General features: G+C 45.8%; 3 protein-coding genes across 10 annotated transcripts; 1 reads left to right on the top strand and 2 right to left on the bottom strand.

Moving 5' to 3' along the window:
* Nucleotides 1-2,129: 2,129 nt before the first annotated feature.
* Nucleotides 2,130-13,586, bottom strand: mbd1a (methyl-CpG binding domain protein 1a). 4 transcript variants are annotated; one of them, XM_084681107.1, is made up of 15 exons: nucleotides 13,456-13,586; nucleotides 9,921-10,969; nucleotides 9,706-9,782; nucleotides 9,506-9,543; nucleotides 9,034-9,078; nucleotides 8,507-8,584; nucleotides 8,221-8,280; nucleotides 7,971-8,039; nucleotides 7,757-7,798; nucleotides 7,350-7,502; nucleotides 6,969-7,178; nucleotides 5,009-5,167; nucleotides 4,346-4,717; nucleotides 3,897-4,196; nucleotides 2,130-3,724 (listed from the first exon to the last, which is right to left on the bottom strand). In XM_084681107.1, exons 2-15 carry the CDS (start codon nucleotides 10,808-10,810, stop codon nucleotides 3,551-3,553), a joined length of 2,667 nt encoding a protein of 888 aa, XP_084537233.1. In that variant the 5' UTR covers nucleotides 10,811-10,969; nucleotides 13,456-13,586; the 3' UTR covers nucleotides 2,130-3,550. The 4 variants fall into 4 exon arrangements, with proteins under 4 accessions (XP_084537233.1, XP_084537234.1, XP_084537232.1 ...); XM_084681108.1 differs by having other exon boundaries at nucleotides 13,346-13,486; XM_084681106.1 differs by lacking the exon at nucleotides 13,456-13,586 and adding an exon at nucleotides 12,748-13,327.
* Nucleotides 13,587-13,760: 174 nt separating this feature from the next.
* Nucleotides 13,761-20,150, bottom strand: cxxc1a (CXXC finger protein 1a). 4 transcript variants are annotated; one of them, XM_084680136.1, is made up of 14 exons: nucleotides 19,981-20,150; nucleotides 19,424-19,539; nucleotides 19,111-19,211; nucleotides 18,842-18,978; nucleotides 18,291-18,446; nucleotides 17,776-17,925; nucleotides 16,919-17,023; nucleotides 16,431-16,621; nucleotides 16,006-16,213; nucleotides 15,725-15,835; nucleotides 15,583-15,632; nucleotides 15,364-15,460; nucleotides 14,582-14,734; nucleotides 13,761-14,428 (listed from the first exon to the last, which is right to left on the bottom strand). In XM_084680136.1, exons 1-14 carry the CDS (start codon nucleotides 19,981-19,983, stop codon nucleotides 14,282-14,284), a joined length of 1,725 nt encoding a protein of 574 aa, XP_084536262.1. In that variant the 5' UTR covers nucleotides 19,984-20,150; the 3' UTR covers nucleotides 13,761-14,281. The 4 variants fall into 4 exon arrangements, 1 of the variants encoding a protein (XP_084536262.1); XR_014732059.1 differs by lacking the exon at nucleotides 13,761-14,428 and adding an exon at nucleotides 15,088-15,222 and having other exon boundaries at nucleotides 14,597-14,734; XR_014732058.1 differs by lacking the exon at nucleotides 13,761-14,428 and adding an exon at nucleotides 15,088-15,208 and having other exon boundaries at nucleotides 14,597-14,734.
* A 526-nt stretch (nucleotides 20,151-20,676) lies between these two features.
* LOC146252364 (myoD family inhibitor) lies at nucleotides 20,677-23,826 on the top strand. 2 transcript variants are annotated; one of them, XM_084681307.1, is made up of 5 exons: nucleotides 20,677-20,834; nucleotides 21,169-21,355; nucleotides 21,533-21,661; nucleotides 21,896-22,132; nucleotides 22,792-23,826. In XM_084681307.1, the coding sequence occupies exons 2-5, from the start codon at nucleotides 21,205-21,207 to the stop codon at nucleotides 23,049-23,051; spliced, it is 777 nt and encodes a 258-aa protein (XP_084537433.1). In that variant the 5' UTR covers nucleotides 20,677-20,834; nucleotides 21,169-21,204; the 3' UTR covers nucleotides 23,052-23,826. The 2 variants fall into 2 exon arrangements, with proteins under 2 accessions (XP_084537433.1, XP_084537434.1); XM_084681308.1 differs by lacking the exon at nucleotides 21,169-21,355.
* Nucleotides 23,827-24,712: the final 886 nt, after the last annotated feature.

The raw sequence follows: 24,712 nt of genomic DNA, 5'->3' as shown, positions 1-24,712 counted from the left end.
TGCCTGTTTGTCACCTTATCGATTATTTATGACCCTAATGCAGCCAGGCGAAATATGAAAGGAAATGGTTTTTCTGTTGTGGCGTGGCATTGATTTCTCATTGAAGACAGATGTATTATTTTCATCTTCTCAGTGGTTCCCCCGAGGACACCGGATTTCCCATCCCGTCCTGTTCCAGATGTGCGCGTGCTGACCCGCTCTCAGCATCCTCATCTTTGCGCACGTCTCTTCAGAAGACTGGAAGAAATACAGCAGGCTTTCGCAGAATAACACGCGATTTTTCTCATTCTAGGTCATAAAACGATTAAGATGATTGTCGTCTTGCACACAAAGGCGACATAATAACATGGCAATCATAGACGCACATGCTCTTCGTTGAATACGCCCCCATTGCTCGGAAGCCGCTCCCGTATCCACGGACGCTAACCTATAGGAGCAGACTAGCCTACTGGACACTACAGCCTCCGAGATCCAATCCTGTCCTTGCAACAAGCTAGCTTCATTCTACCCAATAACGCACGTGCATTAACCCTTTCACTGCTGAGACGCGTTCACGTCACTGGCACCTAATCCACATTCCACTGAGCTGCGTAAAATCGCATTCCCATTCATTTCAGTTTTACACATAGATTCATCTCTAAAATATACTTTCAGAAGGGATTGGAGGTAGATCGGTGGTTTCGGCTATACTTTAAGTACCCTGCAAGCAACAAGTATTTCTGTTGTTTCCGAGTTCATGTATAGGCCTTGTATAAATATTGAACTAGGCCTATTTATAACAGTAACTGTTTATTGACGTGTCGGTGAATGGTAAACTTTCGTATTTCGCTACCTATCAAATAAAACATGGCCAATCTTTGCTGTGTTTTGTCTGTTTACGGACACAACAAGAAGAAAATAGAAAATCAGAAGGAAATTTCAAATATGGTTTTATTTGAAACTATGAAATTCAAATTTAGAAATAGACCTACATATTCAATTCATGTCCCGGGAAAGAATACATTTCTAGGACAGTCGCTCAAAAAAGAGAACAATCCCGGGAAAACCGGGAGGGGTGGCAACCTTATAATCTGCGAAAACCTCTGTACGGATTATAGGCCGGGTGGATCACGTATCTTTTTAACGGTGTGGCATGCTCTCTGGTCTCTGTTCTTTCAGCTGCTGAAAACTTCTCTTAGGAGAAGTGATAGGCCTATAACTTCGGAACTAGAGATTATACTAGTTTAGGCCCATCTATGTAGCGCGATTAGGCGACAATCACAGTCCATTTTAGGAGCTCGTTTAAGGAGGTCCTCTTTAAGACATTAGCAGTAATAAACCAGTCTGGTTGTTTCATGTGACAGGACTAAATAGAAGCGTCATTGCAGTCCTTTATTGAAGCAGTTTTTCCTACTGGGAAAACAAAGAAGCTCTTTAAGGAAAGGGATGCACGCACGCACGCACGCGTGCACACACACACACACACACTCAATGAGCCCCTCTCTCAGCTTGTTGGTAAGGGTATCTGAGTGCAGCAGGCATGTGTGTAAAGAATTAAGGATTAGCGTCTAATCAGCACTTGCTCTAATAGGACCACCTCTTACTGGTCCCATGGATAGTACAGTACTTCAATGAAAATCATTGAACTGTACAGTTCAGCATCTCTTCAAGGCCAAAAGGAAGATGTGTGAACCTGTTAGAAAAACTCAGGTCTGAACTGCAGATGCTACACTCTAAAACAGATGATGCAAGTGGGAACACAGGGTTAAGCATCATTGCATGTAAATACACAGGGTTTACTCTGATCCTGACTACTGGAATGGGTTTCTTTTTACATTATAGTAGATGTACTAGTAGTGCCCTCTTTTGGAGGAGATGGGAATTGTAGTTTAAGAGACAGGTGGAAACTACACGGCTGTTTCAATACTCAACTACATGCAATAAGCCTCGCTGCCTTCGGGAAATCTCTGATCTCACCAAATCAGAGGAATAAAAACCAAAGCTCCTCTTTCTAGATGTTTCTCACTCAGTAATGTAAGACAACAGCAGTGTTCTTAACCATGGTGTTTGGGGTCGGTCTGTAAGACAACAGCAGTGTTCTTAACCATGGTGTTTGGGGTCGGTCTGCAGTATAAGAGACAAAGACGTGATTTAAAAACACCTGTTTTCTGTATTACAAACTTGAACATTTACAGAGATTTTGATAAAAAATAAAAGAAACACTGAACACATACACTGAACACATACATCAAGGTAAAGAAAACTTTGGCTAAGCAGTGACAGCAGTAAGCAGAATGACCAGATGAGGTTATTTGTTGTTGTATGTTCACAACTGCCATAAAAAAAAGCACAGATTAAAGGAAACTACACACCAAGGTTGACTATATACCATACCAAGCCCACCCCGAGCCACCTCAGAACTCTTAGCACCATGGTTTGTAGATGCATACAATCAGAAGACACTGTTTAAGATAGCAGAGACTGTGACATTAACATTGGGGTGAATACTATTAAAGGCTTCTCATGAAAGGCATTAATGGTGTTTCATGTAAGAGAGTCTGAGCGGACCGTTGTCAAAACCGTCGTTCGAGACTAAAACAAGTGTTCTACTGACCCATATTCAGTAGACCACATATGCATCGTCTAGTACAGGCTTTAGTACAGCAACCACACGTACTAAAGACAGTAGGATTACATCAATAGAAATCCTCAAATTTCTAAAAACTTGTTTTCTTTTAGCTTTACATCTGGCTAGAGAGTAAGACTACAGTTTCATCCCAAAGGCAGCCGTCTTGGTTAAAAAGCATCTCAATGAAGACATTTACAGTCTAAAGTGGACAGCTCAGGTCTGTCGAACGAGACATTGGAAACGACGAAATAAGCCTTTGTGAAATTTGAAAGTAGCTGCAGGTCCAGAAACTCAGAAGAGGTAGTCAAGTTTGTAACGCAGATTTCACTGCATTCATGTTGAAGCCCAGATTAAACCAGCCCACCCCTACTGAGACAGAATTGCTGGTGTCATCCAAGAGCCTTAAATCAGATACCGGCCTTTAATGATGGCATCACTGGGACGAAAGGAGATCTACAGTAGGGTGCACGTTTGTCTCCTGCATATAGTCATCAGTAATGACTGTTACCTGGGGGGAGGGGCCACAATCTGTAGCAGCACCATTGTGAGTATCAGTGCAGCAGAGATGAGAGAGAAAGGAATCCTGTGATTGGAAGGAACTTAAGGGATATTCCTTAACAGGGTTACAACGCCTTGTTACACAGCTTACGTGGAGCCACAGTTTTTGACAGTGGAAAACACTGTTACATATGGACAACACTTTTATAACAACAATTCTGTTGGATGTCGCGCTGGATTCTCCGACACCACCTTTTCCATCAATCCTCTTTTTTCTCTCATCCGCCCAAGTCGCTTCCCTCCTCTCTTCTCACCATTGATCCCTCACCCCCCCCCCTTCCTCCATCATTCAACCTCCTCTGACTGTGACAGTGTCTCCTGTCACTGTCACCCTCCTCTGTCTTACTCCTCCTCTGCCATCCTGTCATTTAGTCACTTCCTGGGTCAGAGAGGCAGTACTTCCTGGCAGTGCTCACAGCGCTCCTGTGATTGGGGCACCAGCAGGAGGCAGGTGGCAGCCCTGACCAATAGGACGGGCTCTGAGAGGCTCCGGGGCAGGCCATGCTCAAACCCTCGACACACGGCCATGCCCTCCAGCTCCAGCAGTAGGCTCACCACCTGTCAGGGAAACAACTGGATTAGATTAGGCGCCCTTACAGTCACACACACACACTCAGTGACTCTCCCCCCCCCCCCCCCCCCCCCCACACACACACACACACACACTCTGAAACGTGTCCACAACAGATTCCTTGGTTCATTCGCAGACTCGTTGGTCCCACCCCCTCACCTGGCTGGTGTTGGCGAAGCAGAGCGGGTGCGAGTCGTAGAGGGTGTGCGTGGGCAGCAGGTGGTGGCGCTGCACGGTGAGCTGGTAGGAGAAGCCAGGCTGGATGTTGAGCACTGTGTCTCCCATTGTGGACAGCTTGGAGCACTGCAGCAGCTGCAGCCTGGGCCCTGCCGCCATCACACACACCCAGTGGGCGGGCAGCACGGTGCGGCGCAGCACGCGCAGGAAACGCAACAGCGCCCTCTCTTTGCCGTCCAGCTTGTTTATGACCTCGGTCGTCTCTGCCAGACAGTACGGCTCCTGAGAGGAGGGGGAGGTGGGGGGGGGGGCAGAGAGGGGGAGAGAAGGGATGGGGTTGAGTGGTATACTGAACCTCCTTGTGGGGCTTCTGATGGCTGTCATGAACAGACAGAGAGTAAGAGAGAAGGAGAGAGAGGATGTGAGCTCACCAATTCAGTACTGCCTGCTTGATCCTCCTCTACCGTGACCTCACATTCCACCTCAGTGCTGACCTCTTCGCTCATGCCAAGTGTGTCAGGTGATCTGATTGGTGAACCAAAATCAAGCTCCACCTCGATGTCCACCACCCTGTCAGCCTCACCACACTGCACCGGAGCCAACTCCTCTTTCAGCTGGACCAGGTGACTGAGTTGGTTCAATGTGTTCTCATAATTCAAAGGCTGGCCATTCTCCTTGCTGGGTGGGTTGAGTGTGGGTGGAGGCCAGCACTGGTAGTCAGTGCTCTCCTCTTTGGGTTGGAATAAGATTTGGGGAACACCATCCAGGTAGCTAGGCAGGCCAGCGCTGACACCTGAGGGAGTCTGAAACACAAACATGACTCTTACTACAGACATATTATTCTGAGACAGGAGCTTCCCAGACTCAAATAGTGGAGCTGGATAGAAGCATCTGCTAAATATATATATATTTTTTTATCAGTGTTAGTGACACCATATGGTGGGTTCTGAGGGGGGATACAGGGGTCAATTAGGTCACTGATTACACCCCATTCTCCATACTCAATCTGATTTTCACACCTCCATTCTCCCCTCAACCCTCCCCCTTTACCCCACTCCACCCTCCCTCTCCCCTCATGCAGGATAAAGACTCACTGTGAAGTGGGAGGGCAGATTGGGTGCGCCGAGTATGTTGGGGGGAAAAGGATGGCCATTGACCTGGAGGTACTTGTGTGAACCTTGCTCCTGAGTGGGTGGGGCTACTGCTCGGAACACTTCGCCAGTCAGAGGGTTCACCACCATGTAGGAGGCCAGCTAGAGGGAGGAGCACACCACAGCTTTAGGTACCTACTCCACAGTCTGCAGGCAGTCGTCCTGTGGCATTAGAAAAGACACGGATGATATCCATTCTCAGGGATAAGTTAGTCATCACAACCGGAGTAACAGATGATCTTCACATCTGTTTGTATTGATCTATCAATAGTGTCTCAGGTTCGGTGCTAGAGATTAGAAACATCCCTTAGAACTGGCGTCTTTTCAGATGCCTTCAAAACAGCTGTTGTAAAGCCCCTATTGAAGAAACCCAAATTGGATAACAGTCTACTTGCAAATTACAGACCAATATCAAACCTTCCATTTATCCAGTAGAAGTACTGGAAAAGATAGTATTAGTCCAATTAAAATATTTTCTTGAAGAAAATAACATCCTGGAAGTCTCGCAGTCAAGTTTCTGGACATATCACAGTACTGAAACTGCTGTCATCAAAATAACCTCAGACTAAACTCTGATGCAAATAAAGTCTTGTTAGATCTCAGTGCACGACATCCTAATCAATAGACTGGAAAAGCTTATTGGGTTCACTGGATGAAATCATATATGACAGGAAGCTAGTTTTATGTTAGTTTATGAGACCATAGGTCTAAGAAACATGAGAACGGCTACAGAGTTGCTCAAGAAAGCTGCTTAGGTCCATTACTTTTTTCTCTTCATATGTTACTACTCGGCGACATAATCAGAAAACATAACATAGATTTCCATAGCTAGGCAGATGACACACAACTATATATATATATCCACTGAACCCAATGATGCAAAGGCCATCAATTCCATTACCGACTGCCTGTCGGCAATAAATAAATGGCTGAATGATAACTTTCTTAAATTAAATGAAGACAAAACTGAAGTCCTACTATGTGGCCCCAAATACCAAAGAGAGATGCTTACTAAGAATCTAGGAGGTTTAATCCCCTGGTTTAAACCAGAGGTCTCCCCTGGTGTAATCCTGGACTCAGATTTGACTTTCAACTCTCACATTAATAAAGTGACCAAAACAGATTTAGCAAAGGTACGACCATTCATAAACCAAAATGATGCAGAGAAGTTAATTCATGTTTTTATATACAGCCGGCTGGACTACTGTAATGCACTTTTCACCGGTCTTCCCAAGAAATCCACTGAAAGACTACAGCTCATTCAAAATTCTGCAGCTAGATTATTCACCAAAACGAAAAGGAGAGAACACGTTAGTCCAGTCCTAGCTACTTTACACTGGCTCCCTGTTACCTTCAGAATTGATTTTAAGGTCATTTTCCTCACATACAAAGCTCTACACGGACAAAGACATAGATACATTGCTAACTCTCTTATGAACTACACAACAGCTAGAACAATGTCTGCAATCATCAGATGGAGGCCTATTAGAAGTCACCAGAAGCTGTCATAAGAAGATTAGTGATGTGGCCTTTGGTCAATTACGCCCCAAAACTATGGAACAAATTACCCATAAATATTACGGAAGCAAACATGCTAGACATTTTTAAAAGACTGTTTAAAACCTGCCTTTTTACCAAAGCATTTAACTAATTTGATCTCAGAAGGGTTTTACTAATTTTCTCAGTTATATCATTGTTTGCTATTTTAATTATTACTTTTAGCACTTGTATTATTGTTTTTAGTGATTCTATGTAAAGCACCTTGAGCTGCAATTCTTCTATGAAATGTGCTATATAAATAAAGTCTTATCATTATTATTATCCGATCCACAATACGTTTAGACAACCTCCTGCCCTAAAAAAGGCTAGGTTAACGCCATTAAAGTCAATTAGAAATGCTCACATGTGTCACTGGAGTGGCAGTACGTTCCTTGTTCGGCGTCTTCACGTGAGGGGTCCACTCCCCGTCTGCACTGCAGGTGCTGTTCTCTCCCTCCTCGTCCTCCTCCGTCGTGTCTTCTGAGCTGGATCTCTTGCGTTTCCGGGGCACTTTTCTCAGGGTGGGTCTAGGGACAGTAGGCCCAAGCAGATCCTGGCTGGCCTTGGCTGGTTGCTGACCACACACACACACACACGTTTATATGAAGAAACACACACCCCACCCATCACACACACACACGCACGCACCACACAGAGAAGGAAACACAAAGCCATCACACAAATGCAGACACAAACACATTCAAGGTTAAAGTGAGCGTTCTGTGGTTGCCAGTTGGCTGCTTACCATGGCTCTGCACCTGCGCATGATGCACTTCTGCTTCAGTCTGCCCTTCCCTCCGTACTTGGGCTTGTCCATACAGTATTTACACTTGCCACAGTCCTTACGCAGACAAGCGGCACACTTCGTACAGGCCACGCTTCGAAACTTACGATAAAACTATGATGTGAGGGGTTGGAGAGGGGTTGGAGAGGGGTTGGAGAGGGGTTGGAGAGGGGTTGGAGAGGGGTTGGAGAGGGGGTGGAGAGGGGTTGGAGAGGGGTTGGAGAGGGGTTGGGGGAGAGAAGAGGAAGAGGAGGGTAAGTGAAGGGTAGAACATTCTTGGAGCAGGGGGATATTTGACTCAAATCGCAAAGGTAAGACCCAGCCTCAACCATGGTTAAGTAGACTTGCCAACAGTTGGTAATACGTACAATCTTGAAAGCAGGAGATGATGTCTTCCCTTTGGCATGAGCCTGGTGATTAAAGCAAGGTCAGAACACACACAGGATTTTAGCTTGCAGCTTCTTGTTGAGATGACTACTCAATATGATTGGCTGGTACCAGATCTAAATGGGCTGTTAAAGCAACAATCCCAAAGCAACCATTGCTCATTCAGGAGCACAAAGTGAGGAGTAGGTCTCTCACCTGAGGGACTCTGAAGGGTTTTCTCTGGAACGTGTCACCAGTCTCACTCTGTGAGGGGGACTTGCAGAACTGGACAATAATATGGCAAGACAGGAATAATATGTAAAGATATATCACCTTGTATATTACAGTCAGTATTTGAGTGAGCTTGCTTGGCACAACCATGTTACCATGAAACAGTCCTCCACCTGTCTTGTCATTCCCTGGAAGCATAAACGGGAAACCACATCCAGCAGACAGTCATCCTCACCTTCTGTGCTCTCCGTTGCTCCTGCTTGGCTTCTTCCTTTGTCACCATCTTGGCTTTTCTCTGGAGGGACAAAATCAGCGTTATGGTGTCATTACTTTCCATTCACACATCCCACCGGTGTGCATGCGTGTCATTCACTGATATACTGATATACTGAATCAGTCATCTCCACTGGGCTCGACAACATAGACATGGGGTTGGAGGACCAGGGAGAGTGGACGGAATACACTTCTACACATGCATCCTTGACTCTGGTTGTTACAGGGTTGTAGAGGGGTGTTGAGACCTTAACAGTCCTGCTGCGCTCCTCCTCTTCCTCGTCCTCCTCCTTGAACCTCCCCAGCACCCACCGGTCAGCCCCCACCTGGAGAGACACCAGTACATAACTGTCACCATCACAACAGTCAGCCAACAGTCCTCAAACTATCACAACAGACAGCCAACTAACAGCACTCAATCAGCTGTCAGTCCACCAACACAACAGTCAGTCACCAGTCAGACCACAAATGACAGTCATCTGTTACACCAATCACAAGCATTACAACGCTTACTCGGACCCAGTGAAGAGACACACATTTTAAAAGTGCTTATCTTCCCTTGTGACAAACAAATCTGTCACTACACGTTGTAGTCGAAGAACAAATCCCTTGACACTGTACTTCTACGATACTATTTATGCCACACCACAACCCTTGACACCAATAACCCTTTAAATGAATCTGCAAAACAACCAACCAAATCAGCCAATCAAAACAGACCAGAGCAAAAATATTACTAACACATAGATAACAGTTTTAATGGATGCTACTGTACCTCTGTGTGTTTCAATGGTTTACCTCTAGAAGACTGTTTCCACTCCTGTGGCAACCACAAAACACAAGAGGCAGAAGACAAGCTAGAAAAGACTGGTTGAACCCAGCATGGTACAGGTCTCAGAAAATACTCTTATTGATTCTAATGCAATTTAAGCTAAAGCTGGCAAACTCGTCTACACAATCATTCTGACTCATTTTTTTAATGCTACAAAAACAACAACATAATTGCACCAACAAAGCAACCAATCAAATGGTTCGGTAGATTTGGAGGGATAACTGCTCTACTGTATTGCAGCCATGACACTGGGCCTCAACTGAAAACACGTCTTCATGCCTAACCAGGTCAAAGTGGGGCCAGCACAAGTATCCTGTCGCTCGCAGAACTAATGACAGAGAGTCAAACACAGATGGATGCACATTCAGACAACATTGATACACACACAGAAACGCTGAAGTTGGGCTGGTCTTACCTTCCTGAATACAATACTTGGAGGAGACTTTTTCTCTGCTGAATAAAAAAAAAAAAAAAAAGTTTTGCATTATTTGCAAAGTAGGGCTTTCAAATGGCAAACTCTGCTGCACTGGTCTGCAGTCTTGTATTGGCATGCAAAGACCCTGAGGATGATAAACGATGGTGCGTAAATGAAGATAAGGTGTTTGAATTCCCTACGTTTGCACGAAGGACACAGCTCCACCTCGTCACCCGTCTTCAAGTCTGGGAGTGAATCTCCACACTTGGCACAGCTTCTGTAGAAAAGGTGTGGATGGAGCAGGGGGATAAGCAAGCAAAAAAATCACAATAAAAAGCTATTGAAATAAAAAGCATGAAGATATTTCCTTCTTTCTAGTTTTCCTTCGTGGTCCTCCTGGATTATAGCTTCTCACCTGCCCTGCAGTTTCTTCACCTGGTCGTGCCCATTGAGGGAGGAGCCGACTCTTCCTGAGGCTTGCCTGGTGAGCAGCCTGATGTGGTGGGGCTTCCTGGGGTTTGTTGAGTCCCTGTCTGATGGTGTAGAACGTTGGTTTTGGCTCTGTTTCTCAGTGGTTGGGTAGGGGCTGACGGGACACAGGAGGGACTGGGGCAGCTGGGGGAGAGCAGGGTGTGTTGCTGTGGGGCTGAGCCTGTGAGGGGACAGCAGCCCCAGCTGGAGAGAGGGGGACTGGGAGACCGTTGGTGCCAAATCATCATCATCATCATCATCATCCTCTTCATCTTCTTCCTCCAGGGGCTCCAGCCAGCCAGGAAGACTGTCGTCTAGCTCAACCTCGACCCCTTCAACCATGACTGGAGCCTCGGACTCTACCTCCCTCCGGTCCCAGTCTTCACTGGACCGAGCCTCGATGCGGCCCTCCGCTCCCACACCTAACATTTCACTCTTCAACCGGCCAGCTGTTTCATCTGGCCCAACGCCAGACTCCACACTTTCACTGCCATGGATCCCTCCTGAATCTACAGTCTGATTGGCTCGGATCCCTCCTGACACCTCACTCTCATTGGCTTGGCTTCCGCCCATCTCTGAAACCTGACTGGCAGTGTCCTCTTCCAGACTTGCAGTCCCGTTGTCTGTGACCCCTCCGAGGTCTGCAGCCTCATTTGCCAAATCGTTGCCAGATGTGTCCATGGAAGTCAGCTGGTTCAATCGCTCCTTGTCCATCAAAGTTTTCTTCCAATAAGAGGTTACTGTGGGCTTGTCTACTTTACAGTAGTATACTGGTAGCCTGACTGGCTGCCTGACAGGCAGCAAATCACTGTTAATAAGAGTCTCTTTTTCCATGCCATCCTTCTTTAACCACTAGACTAATAGACCTTTTTTCTACTACCAACTGAAATAAAAATATCCTCTCCAATCTTGCTTCACCATCTCCACAGCAGACGGCAGAGTCGGTGTCTTTCTCCAATGGTGATTGGGCATGCTGACAAGCAGCAAACCATTCTAGACACACAAAACAATGATGTCAATTAGTAATTATGTCTAAAATATGGATATTCTAGTTTTTTTTCTCCCAAACTACGCAAGCTAGCTTACAAATAAGTACTTGTGACCGAACATGAAATGAACTAGGTTCTTAATGATGGAATTTGGGCCTTGCCTTCAACACCCCCCCTTCCCTCTCGCCAATGAATTTCCAAGGCTACACATTGGAGGAGCGATCTCTGAATATACTTAGCCCGGGGAAGGGAAATGAAAGAGGGGTTGTCATGGTGACTGTTTTACAGCGTGCAACCGAGCACCGGGCGACTGAGCGGCAAAAAACAACTGCACTGCAGCGTATTAGTCACGCTATGGCTGACGCCATGTCTAAACAGACTTCAGCATAAACTGTCCAATGATAAAACACTGCTCGTCCCTGTGGAGAGAAGCGGAATGAGGTTGCCGCTCTAGATTTTGCACGGCCAAACGTTGCCCTCAAACAGGGACTATGCTGTCGTGTTGGTCCAAGGACGTGTGGGTCGACATGTAGGAGACCACGGCTTCTCTGTTGGTGACACAGGTACCGTGACTTGGGTGTCTGCTGAGGGCATGACAAGAGCATACGTGGTCTATAGCCAGGAACTTATGATGTCCTCCATGAGTAGGCTGTGAACCAAATCTCGTAGGCCACGAGCCTCCCTAGGTGGGTGTTGTGTTAGTTTGACTTCTTTGGGGTTCTAGACACCTGGACTTGACGAGGTTGGTCAGAACCCCTTTGTTAAGCTTCTCTGAGTCTCGCATTAAGTACAAACAATTGATGCATTAACATTATCTTAATATAAATCTATAGTAATGCATTCACTAAATCCAATGTAATGGATTTAGGATAGTTTTCTACATTTCAACATAAAAGTATTTTTTCATTAACCATTAACTATCACCACATGGAATTACCCTAACACCATTAGTAAAAAAAAATCCCTGAGTTACAAAACAGCTAATTAAATTTACAATTGAGAACGAGCAACCATGACCAAGGCATTGGCTAATCCAACACTGATTGGTTGATATATTCTAAAAACTCGCAAGAATTAAGAGGGCAACCTTGTTGACACTGTAGTTTGACCACAAACACGACCACATATATGGTCTAACGGGACCGGTTTGTGGCTGATCAGGAATGACAGAACAATCAAATTGACCTAAGACTTAAGGCATAAACTGGCTCTAAATATTTAATTAGGGACAGCAGCTGGCAGTTTTGGATTCTTAGGAAAGTGTGTCTGACGACTAGCTAATTGGAATTGTCAGAAGTTGTAGTCTCGGTGTCTTCACTTAATTTAACAATAAATTAAATCAAAACAATAAGCAACCCATTCAATTTGACTGATACTTGTGGGATGGGACGGCTAATAAATCATTTTTGTCTACATTTGTGTGCATTAAAATACGTTCCTCTGTAGCAACCAAAGACTGGTAGCAACTAGCAACAGGAAATGTGGGGGAAAATGGGTATCGTCGTCGTCGTCCCTCCCCCTACAGCTACACCACCTCCTCACTTTCTCCCTCCGCTGCTCCAAAGAAGCTTGCGACGTGTTTTTATCCGCGCGACTGGAACTCGCTTTGAGTGCTTGATGCACAGAACTATTCTTCGATACCCTTTTTTGCCATGTTACCGATACATTTAACTGACTACTTTAGTGTGTAATTTTAGTATGTTGCAGTCAGCCCATGTCAATCATTTTACCCACCCCAAGAGTTCGAACTGCGAATTAGAAACAAATTAGTTCCATACTCACACCCGCACGTCTACTGCCAGTCCAACCTCCGTTCTTTTCGCGATCACTGAATGTACTGCGCATGCGCAAAGTTGAAACGATCGGTACGAACTAGTATGGATCGTATGACAGAGAAATACGTAAGCTAGCTAGCTATGTCGCAGGCTACGTTTGTAGGTCACGCATGTAAATCTTTGGTTGTCACTATAAGTACGCTTTATATGTCGCCTGGCCTACTGTACGGCGATGCGCTGTCCCGTAGCCTATGTCAACATAGGTTATCCGTTCTTGGGCCCTTTTGTCAAAGTTATTATAAAAGCCATTTATTTCACAGACATTGCGCCACATAATTAAATTCACAATGGCAGTCCAGTGTCATATTTACAATACCACAGGCCAAACGTAGGCATGGCTTTGGCTACTTAACTTAAGCGTATATTTAGGTTAGACTCGCCAATTAGTCCTAGCTTTCCAGCGCTCATCTCAATAAAATCGACCAATTAGGTCTACATCACAGACTTTATAGTCTATGGGGTCTACATGCTAAACAATTACACTACAGGTCCGGCAGGGACTGGAGGTTGAAAATGTGACAAACCTATATCTTTTAAAAACATACCTATCCTACACATAGGAGAAAAGCCTATGTTGTAGAAGATTGTCAACTGAGGAACTACATTTATGAATATCTGATAATGACAGTTTAAAATGATCCTTCTGTCAATGTACCTAACCAAGAATCCATACACGCATCGCGACCCAAAATTCCTCTCGCGCGCTCCGGCCTATTGTTTTTTTCAAGATGGCGCTTTGTGTCCACTGTAATCCTGCAGGCGGTGGTTCAGAGGAAGGAGAGTGGTTGGGGGAGGGGTGCCTCGATATACATAAAAACGCAATTTACTGAATTTAACTGAAAGGATTTGAATGATTTACTTGCTTACAAGTTCCCTGACTAATCTACAAACCCTCAATTAGGTCGCATCGATATATCTATCATACAGTCGATGGATAAGGTCAACTGATTCAAATTTGCTTTGTTGATTTATTTATTTTACAAAATGTTGGCAAATGTAATGCGTTTGACAACTCAAACAATTTACAGTCATTTGTGGGCAAGAAGTACCATAAAATACATATACCAAGAAAACACGATACTGTCAAAAACTTTCATGGGAGTGATATTCTACATTAAAACTAGTCCCTCTTCTCTAAAGTGAGTAAAAACAATACACATACAATATTTTCAAGCTGCCCAATCTCAAAGGACTGTAGTAAAGTTGTAACAACATCATGATGTGTAAATAATCAAAACTTGGATCGGCCTATGCTATATCCCACAAAGCCAAATGGACGACCCATGAAATCCCATGTCCATAACATAGTAGTAAACTCATGCAATCTTCTATCTTTCCATCTAACCGTCTTTCTATAAACTACCTCAGACTTTTGCCCATCTGTCCGCCTGTGTTTCTGTGTTAGTGTCTTGCTGACCATCCATCTCATAGCCAGATTATTACTTTGTCCATATTTGTCCATCGTTGTCTCTACTGGACATTTACCGGTCCTTGCCGGAACGCAAGTCGGTGGTGATGGGGTCATGCTGAATGGTCTGGTGCAACATAAGAGCCAGAAGGCCCGCCCGATTGGTCATTGCTGTCCGTACGTTCCTCTCCTGCTCAAACAGCTCGTCCAGCTTGTACCACTGGAGGGAGGGTAGAGAAACAAACACAGGGGAAAGAAAAATGAAGGGGGGGGGGGGGAGAAACGTCAACACAATTAAATAACCCAAACAACATGTATGGTTACATGTAGGTCAAGCTAACAGGGGTGAAGATGTAGAGGGTCAGTCTCGTACCACTCGGACTCTCTCTAGGTCCACCTCTGCTCGCCGCAACTTCTCCCAGCAGTAGTGTTTGTTACACTTGCGTTTAGCCACCCTGCAGTACTCTCCAGTGGGCTCAAACACGTCCCTCACCAGGGGGCACCCGCACACCTCGTCCACAGGCACCTGATGACGGGACAGGCCAGAAAATAATTTAGAAAGTCCCTCCCTCCCTCCCTCCCTCCCTCCCTCCCTCCCTCCCTCCCTCCCTCCCTCCCTCCCTCCCTCCCTCCCTCCCTCCCTCCCTCCCTCCCTCCCTCCCTCCCTCCCTCCCTCCCTCCCTCCCTCCCTCCCTCCCTCCCTCCCTCCCTCCCTCCCTCCCTCCCTCCCTCCCTCCCTCCCTCCCTCCCTCCCTCCCTCCCTCCCTCCCTCCCTCCCTCGGTCAATTTTGTAGATGATAATTAATGCTGATTCTCCTTGACTAATATCCATCTCCTTCAATGAAGGCTCTTAAATAGACAGTCTGGTATGCTGAATACCTGCCAGTGTTGCTTGGATGACTGTAAACACTTCCATTAGTTTGGCTGTGGTGGTTATCTTCTAGGCTACATCTGGAGCAGGAGCTACAGCTCCTTCTGACTTGAGAACACTGGTGCTGTTCTAACCGATGAATACTCCGAAGATAGAGATGTACGTCGGTAGCCACACATAAATACAATAACCCAGACATGCAGACAGAAAGGTTGGATGTCAGAAAGTATCATGCTATCAGGCAGTAGCGTAGGGTGTTCAAAAAAACCTGTTGAGAAACACACCTTTGGATCCCTTGAGTGCTCTGGACACAGCACCTGTAGCCGCTTGCAGTAAGTCTTACTCTGAGGGTTGTAAACATCACAGAAAAGTCTGGTGGCTCTGGGGAACAAACGGAGACATGTTGGTACCTCTCAACAGACTGATATTCCTGACATCAGTGTTGACAACATTCCAATCTGGAAGATGTTAACATATTGAAAATGACTAAGTAGTTGTCTTACCCTTCAATGCGAGTGGGGTACATGGATCCAAAGGACGTCTGACTCTCATACTGTGGAAGAAGGAACATGACAACACTCAGTGGTTTTTTGACATGAAACACACCATAGAGTCTGGAAGAATCCAGCCTCCCAGTCTACTGACCTTGGCGTAGCACCTCTCCATATGTCTCAGCGCCACCTTGGGGTTGATGGGGTGACTGCAGGACACACAGAAGATCTGTAGGTCCGTGTCGTCCCCCTCTCCTTCATTCACCTGAGGACACAGAGACAGGGAGCAGGTTAGGCGCTAGGATCACACCCGAACATAATATGAAGGTTTTATTCACGACTCATTTACACAATAGAAACTAATACAGGGTTGAATGCATCAATGAGGATTTGAATCAATGACGGCCTTGGATGACGTGACCCCCGAACTCTGACCTCCTCGTCCTGCTGCACGACCTGCTGCTTGGCCTTAGCGATGATGCCCTCCAGCTCATGGAAGCGCTTCTCCATGTCGGTGAGGCGCATGCGGGCCGACTGCTGGTCGCGGCGGATGCGCTCCAGCAGCTTCTTGCCCTGCTCCTCGGCGATGCAGGGGCTCTGCTGCCACTGCTGGATCCGCTGGGGCAGGATCTCATAGATACGACTACACAGCAGGGGAGGAAGGGCAGGCAGGCGGGAAGACAAACACAAACAGGTAGGCAGACAAACAGGAAGACAGGTAGGAAAGCAGGAAGAATGGTTGGAAGACATACAGGTAAGCAAGCAAACAGTAAGTAGTAACTCGAGCATAAAACACGAAGGGCTACATCAATTACAGCATTTTGATTCTGTCCTATAGTGGAATCTGGGAGGATCCTTACTTGGCAGCCAGCTTCATGCCACAGTCCTCGGAGCAGTATTTAGAGTTGGCGCGTGCCGCCTCCACACAGCCAGGCCCCAGACACTGCCTGGTGGAGCTCCCCTCCTTCACCTCTGTGCTGCGCTCGCTGTGGCGCACGCGCTCCCGGTGCTTCTGTTTTTGCTTGTGGCGACGCACTTTATTATCCTCTTTCTGAGAGTGAAGGGAGGGATATTGATGAGGAAGATGAAAGGACAGACAGTAGAGATGGATTCATTACCACAATCAAGGTTGGTTCTAGATTTAGAAATTGAAGTTTTTTTGGATATACAGTACCAGTCAAAAGTTTGGACACAATGGGAAAATGTGTCCAAACTTTTGACTGGTACTGTACATCCATTTGTACCCAACAGTCTGATGCTGAGTTCATCAATACCAGTGTGTACCAAGTCTATTTCTGTCTGGGCAAGAGGCAGAAAGAAAGACAACAGTGTGGTACAGTTTGTTTACCTTCTTCTCGGACCTCTTCTCTCTCCTCTTCACGTGTTTGACCTTCACAGCCCTCTTCCTCGTTGCTGGGTCTGAAGCACCATCCTCATCATCACTGGCCCATGGCTGGACACATCAGAGAATGAGGGGTGCTTAGCATAAATCGTTTCACATCCTAACAATCTTACCATGTTATAATAGTCCTACCCCAGTCTTACCATGTTATACTAGTCCTACCCCAGTCTTGCCATGTAGTACTAGTCCTACCCCAGTCTTACCATGTTGCACTAGTCCTACCCCAGTCTTACCATGTTGTACTAGTCCTACCCCAGTCTTACCATGTTGCACTAGTCCTACCCCAGTCTTACCATGTTATACTAGTCCTACCCCAGTCTTGCCATGTAGTACTAGTCCTACCCCAGTCTTACCATGTTGCACTAGTCCTACCCCAGTCTTACCATGTTGTACTAGTCCTACCCCAGTCTTACCATGTTGCACTAGTCCTACCCCAGTCTTACCATGTTGCACTAGTCCTACCCCAATCTTACCATGTTGCATTAGTCCTACCCCAGTCTTACCATGTTGTACTAGTCCTACCCCAGTCTTACCATGTTGCACTAGTCCTACCCCAGTCTTATAATGTTATATTAGTCCTACCCCAGTCTTACCATGTTATATTAGTCCTACCCCAGTCTTACCATGTTGTACTAGTCCTACCCCAGTCTTACCATGTTGCACTAGTCCTACCCCAGTCTTACCATGTTATATTAGTCCTACCCCAGTCTTACCATGTTGCAATAGTCCTACCCCAGTCTTACCATGTTATATTAGTCCTACCCCAGTCTTACCATGTTGTACTAGTCCTACCCCAGTCTCACCATGTTGCTGTCATCGTATCCTGCAGCCTTGTAGTGTTGGTAGAGCTCCATCTCACTCTCACTGTACTCGTCTGACAGGTTCTCCGCCCTGCGCAGACGACCTCTGCCCTTCGCTGAGGAAAACTCCTCATCCTTCACTCGCAGCATTTTCTACAGGAAGGAGAGACAGTGAATATCAGAGCAGTGTCAATGGCTGTCACCAAGGAGGCTTCCCTCACAGGATTACCATGGTGGCAGAGGGGGGTAAAGCTTGGATCCGGGGTACATGAAGGTATTTTACACAATGGTTCTTGGTGTGTTTGATCAAACCCATCCTGTACACAGTAGTTCCTACTCTCATGGGTCCCAGTCTTATCCACACAGCTCCCCCTAGCATATTCTAACAGCATTACAGCAAACCTAACAGGAAACTATGTTTGTAAATTGGAGAATGTTGAGATTCTCAGATTCAAACAGATCCCAGAATGCGTAGGAGCAAACAAGACAGGCCATGTTAGAAGGTTAGGATCACTCACTCTGGCTCGCACGTCACACTGCCTGAACCGGCACTTCTGGCGGATCTTGTTGGGTCCTCCGAACTTCTTCATGTCCTTGCAGAAGTCGCACTGGGCACAGTCCACAGTCCTCATGCACGGCTCACATTCACCACACATGCGGGCTGACCGCTTCACCTGAGGATGAGGACAGACAGAAACAGCTCAGCCTGGAGCAGAACAATGACTGAAACGTGATCCTATATTGTGTTTGCAATTGTCAGGACAAGGAAAGCATTCTATGCCTTTTGTCTCTTTTGTTCTGACAAACCAGAAATGCCAGGGCCTAAGAATGCTACATGTAGGTCATATGCATATGTGAATTTTCAGAGATACTGTGTTCTTTTTCAAGTATATAGTTATATTAGTCATCCTACATTAATGAGTCAGTTTAAACCCTTCATGTCATTTGGAATTGAGATTGACTAAAAAGTTAAAGTGATGGTAGCTTGTGTTATAATTTCAGCTAAACAGATGTAACGTTATTCTAGTCTATCAAACCTCTGACCAGAGATGAGGAAGGGGTGTGTTACCTTTGAACCTCGTCGCCGGTCCATCTTCATGTCAGGAGTCCCGCTGCGCTGCTGTTTGTCCATCTTCTCCAGTTTCTCCTGGTCCACCTCCTTCAGCTTCTTAGGACGGAACTTGATCTCCAGGGAGCCGTCTTTAGCTAGTCAGTCACACAGGTGACCCACACACATACATGTTAAACACAACACACTGGACCACTCAGATGAGATCAGGTGTTTTTCAGACCACAAATCTAAACCGAGACATTCCTGTGCCCCTCAGGTCTGCTTACCTCGACATTTCTCACAGTACCAGACCCGGATGGCCTTGGCAGCCTTCTCTGAGATGTTGATGCAGTCGCCATGGAACCACTCGTTACAGCAGTCACACCCACTGCAGGGATAAAGGAAGAGGGAGTTGGGACCAGGACAACTGGGGACCTGGTACAGGAAGGCATTAAGTGTGTGTGTGTCATTGCACTACTATTTAGTCCTACAAGTGCTGTGCATGTGCCTGATGTGTTGTCGGATGGATCATGTGACTGATCATGTGACTGATCAGGGCCCGTGTAGTGTGTGCAGTAGCAGGAACAGAACACCACACACATCATAAAGCAGTTGATGTCAGGCCTGCGGCAGACACAGTAGACGGGAGCGTTGAGCCGGTCCGTGCACGACTCCGGCCCAGGCTTGTCAGGGTCTGCATCTGACACCTCGCTGTCCTGGAGGGGAGCCATCAGGGACACAACACACCATCATCAGCTCAGTTTCCTCCTGTTTCTATCAGATGACTATCATCTGATGACTATCATCTGATAGGCTGCAAGAAGATCAACCCTTTGGTGTTTTACAAACGGTCATTTCATGTATTAGTGCATTTGCAGGGTTTAAGTTGTATGATGTGGGCTATGTCTGATTTCAATTAGGATCTATTGTTTACGTTTATGTCTGGTTGCGTTAATGATCTATCTTCAAATGATGGCATGCACTATATTCGTAAACAAAACTGTGTATGTAATCTACCTCGTTTATACACAGTCATATTTTTGGGGGGAGACCAAGCTATTTGTAAAACAAATCAGCAGTTTTTCTAGTGGACAATGCAACTGTGTCCATCTGATGGACCGCTGCAGATTTAAGTGAGAACAGCTTCCCCCACTTACCATTCTCTGGAGCCGTCAAGCAGACTTTATAAAAACATATAATAATACGGACACTTTAGTGAAGACCACGCCAGTTGCACAACAAAATCACATCATTTCAGCCTGTTTTGAATTTTCAGATGCCTTCAAACAATGATTTGATCCAAAATGCTTCGTGTCCCCTTCTTCTCTTTTTTAGTTGATGTAGCCTAATGGTTGACATACCGCCATCTAGCGTTGGTAAGAAATAGCGTTCACTTGGAAATATATAATTTCTTTACCGCTAGATGGCAGGGTTGGAATAGAAAAATTGCAACATCAGAATAATCTGATTATTTTAAACACTGTCTGTTCTACCAAATGAATGAATCTTTTGTGTTTTTAATCGAAATGTTTCGTGTCCTCTTTTAGGCTAGCATTGTTATAAAATAACAACGCATCATCTGACTAGTGTATTACAAATTGTGCGTCGATCAATACCAGTTAAATTTAGAAACAGGCCTACTTAGTCTACAAAAACAGAGATATTGAACTATTGTAGCCTACACTGAAAATAGATATTAAACATTCAGGCTCCAACTGGGCCATTAAGCCTTGCACAACAGTGATTTATCTCGTGTGAACTCTAATGATTTAAACACAACTGTACCGTCCATGGTGCCATATATTTGTGGAGGAAGAGGGGGTGGTCGTTGGTGACGCTCAAGCACTCAAATAAGTTTTGCCTCCCGACAACGTTCAGACCCAGCTGCATAGGTCCGCAGTACAAATGGAAGGATATCCGACAGAAGCTGGGTGTTAACTTAATATAGTTTTATTTAACCTTTTAATATAAAAAAAACGAAATAAAAGACTGGCTCGAAAATTAAGCGCAGGTGAGAATATTTTATTCACATACTTACAAGCCATACAGGCTTATGTTTTGGGGGAATTTGGTATCCTTATACAGCAGTTTTTTTACGGATGTTTTGTGTGATGCATGTTTCATAAATAATATTTTGTGTAAGCTACCACTTTTTAATTCCTTCTTAGCTCTGAAAACACACACACACGCAGACACAAATTGTTTATTGCCAATATGGTAGCTTCCAAGTTTAAAGTTCAGTTCTTATACCTACATTTTCAGTTATAGTGTACAGCCAGGGTATGGCGAGAAGGGGAGTTACTCTTAATGTTTGTAAGCAACCTTTTCCCTGTCTATCCCACCAGGGAAGTCTCCAGGTATCTGGACAGGAGACTGGCACCATGGAAGCTGGGGTGCCCCCTCAGGGAGGCGAGGGTAGCTTTAGCACCCAGGCTAGTGTCACCCAGACTGGACCAACTAAGGCCCAGGAGCAGTCTGAATGCCCCATCATCACTCAGCCTTTGCCCAACAGAACCCTCCCAGAGCACACAAGTGAGACTAGTCTATGGAGGAATCGCTCGTATTCCTGTGTGACACTGCTCACGTAAAGATTGTGTAATACAGTTGCATGGTGAACTACATTTTAAACGCTCTTTGTAGGGAGTCAATTTGGATTGACAAGTACCATGGATTTGACATAGTCTTTTTTCATGTTGGTGAACATGACAGAGTTCTCCTCAGAGACTGACAGAACGGAGGATGGAGACAGTGACGATTCTATGACAGACAACCTCTCAACCGATGACGTTGCTCGACTCCTGCCTAACCACAAGTCCACAAATCACAAAACACAGAAAGGTAAGGTTGCTCCTCTTTATTCAATGTTGTATTCCTTTGTTCCTTACAGTCACAGTAATAAGTCATTTCTATGTGTCACTCTGCAATGAGCTTGGCTGGATAGTATTTATCTATTTGATCTTTTCCCCTCTCTCTGTCTCTCTCCCTCCCTCTCTCTCTCTCTCTCTCTCTCTCTCTCTCTCTCTCTCTCTCTCTTTCAATCTCTCCATCTCCATCTCCCAACCCCGTTCTCAGAGGACCCCCAGAGCAAAGAGGATTCTCCACCCACACCAGAGGCCCGGATCACGGGGGACCCTCCCATCTGCACTCCCCCGCCTGCCTCCTTGCCCCCCCTGCCTCCCCAATGTAACGGTCACGGACGGCAAGAAGCCCAGGGTTGCCCGGGCAACAAGAAGCGTCAGCCCTCCGCCACTAAGAGCCAGCAGTCCTTCAAAGCCGACGCAACCCAGATCCAGCAGGTGGCAGGGGACGGTGAGGAGGGCCCAGTCCACTTCAGGCTTCACATGCAGGATCACGATTAATAACAATGTTGTGGCTCTGACAACTTTCTACGTGATGTGTGAAATGTTTTTGAGCTCTTCAGGTATCTTATTCCTTGTGTTATCTTCGGGTCACTGTGACCCTTCAGTCATTGTGACCTCTCCACATGTTGCGACAACTTTACCTCATACAAAAATTAAGTGAATTAACTGTCTCGTACCCCCCACAGCGTGAAGGTTAAAAGCAAATGCTTCTTTTTTTGTTGTTGTATTGGGTAAAGTTGTCGCAGCACAACGATGGGTCGTTGTGAACCTTGGGGTCATTGTGACCCGAAGGCAGCACAAGGGTTAAGGTAGGTAGGGAGGGAGTGCAGAGCTGCTAACGTCCGTTAACTGCCGTATCACAGCCCGGTGGCGAGGTGTCGAGGGCGTGCGTGTGTGTCCTGGTGTGGGCGAGAGACAGCTGTTATCAGTGGGCCACAGCAACGCAGATGTTCCTCTCAGGGCCTCTATCTCACAAGGCAGACTTTGATAGCTGCCTCATTCGCACCACGTTTACCTTATTCACATGTGTAGACGGAGTGTATATACAGAGATGGATACGTCTCATATGTTCTGTGTTTTAACGTAACTTTTCCTCCGTCCGTCCAGACTGCTGTGTTCACTGTGTGCTGGCCTGTCTGTTCTGCGAGGTCCTGTCTCTGTGTTCGGTTCTGTCCCAGTGCCTGGCCTGTGGCATGGGCTGTGAGGCGCTCTGCTGCTGCGGCGAGGGGGCCTCGGGGGGCATGGCCTGCTGTGACGAGGACGCCTGCTCTGCCCTGTGGGATTGTGGGATATTGGAGGACTGTTGTGAGTCGTCCGACTGTCTGGAGATCTGTCTGGAATGCTGCTCCATCTGCTTTCCTGCGTAGGACCAGCAGTGAGCAACAGACTGGACTGCACGGAATGTGTCCCTACCTACAGGACCAAAGGGAACCCTGGAACCCTGTCTGTAATAGTCTCTCTCAGTGTAGTTGTCATGATTAGCCCAGTAAGATGTCACCTACCATGCTGCTTTGACCTGGACTGCAGACCGAAAAGTCCCTGGCCCACACCTGCACCTAAAAGGATATTTCACTAAAGAAAATAAACAGTTTAGGCCCAGGCTGGTTTGCCCTGAACTGACTCCCTTATTGATACTAGGAACTGATGTAAAATTGGGGGATGATAAACTGTAATTACCAGCAGCGTTTGGACTTTTGAAGATAAGGACCCCCTTGAGGCTTGGTCCAGATCTGAGGGTGGCTTTGTTCCTCAAACACCTCTCTAGCCTTTTAAGTGTGGCATCGGCATGTGATGTGTTCTCATGTTTGCTCCGCCTTGTCTTGTTGTGTTGTTTGTTTAGACAGAGGTTTGGCCAAAGCAAAGGTTGAGTAAGCTGCACTGAAATGTTCAGCCTTCAAAGGCATTCACGCAAACAAACAATGAATTCCTAAGTTCAGCTTCTGAAGAGATAGTCACTTCTTAGACAGATGGATGATTTTAACAGCCCATATGTTTACACACATATTCTACCAAATTGGTGAAGTGAGTTATATTCCTTCTTAAGTAAGAAAACGAAAGGATTGGGATATTTCTTCTAGTGAATCCTGCAGTTGTCTCTGTCTTTATTTATCAATGTGATATGAATAAACCACTTCCAGTTTATCTGGGGCAATTCGATTTTTTCTTCAGTCAGATCAAAAGTGAAACTTATTCTCAGTTATTCAGATTATTGTCAGTATGCATTCTGAATTACTACCTATTCAAAAACTGAAAACATCGCATAAAAACACTAAAAAATGATTATTTGTCAGGACAGAGAGCTCAGCTCTCCTGAACTACTTTCCCATGCAACTTTTCTTCTCTCATTTGGGTTAAAGCATCCACTCTTGTTGCTCTGTCTCTTTAACATCATCGTACAGTAGGATGTAGATTTCCACGACTGAATGTGGTAGACCCAGTGTGCTGAATCTGGTCTGCATGAGGCCGGCTTGGAGTCCTAAAATATTAGTCTGTGTGTGTTGAATGTTACAGCTGTTCTCTAGCTGTGCGTCCATGTTTGTGTGTCTGCATGTGTGCTGACTGAGAATCTAGCTATAGACGTGTCAGCATTGTTGTATTTGGGGTAAGTTTAATTGAGGTTGTTGATGTAAAGGAACAAACGTGCAGACTCAGACATCTCAAACGCATCACAGACGTGCTCAAATGGGTTTACACAGGTGTGTTTGACACATGTAAACCATGAGACAGATGTTGGCCAGAATCAAACCAAACTTTCAGTTGTGAGTATTCTGTTTAATCCTTTAATTGTACTTTTGTAAATCTCTGGATAGGATGCAGAGAATTACTATAGCTGCAAATGGTAAAATGAAACTTGAACTTGTATTTCAACTTAGTCAGGAAATGAGAAACATGCACACATTTTATCTCTCGACCAATATCCACCACCTGTTTTCACCCTTCTGACCCAGTGTTTTTGGTAACCTTTGTAAGACTTGGCAGGATGACACAGGAAAGACAGACAGAGATATCTGGCCTCTACTCTACACTA

Source organism: Hypomesus nipponensis, chromosome 18, assembly GCF_054491055.1.
Source record: "Hypomesus nipponensis isolate SF chromosome 18, ASM5449105v1, whole genome shotgun sequence".
NCBI lineage: Eukaryota > Metazoa > Chordata > Actinopteri > Osmeriformes > Osmeridae > Hypomesus > Hypomesus nipponensis.
Note: the sequence above shows the minus strand (reverse complement) of the source record. Positions and strands in the feature narration are given on the sequence as shown.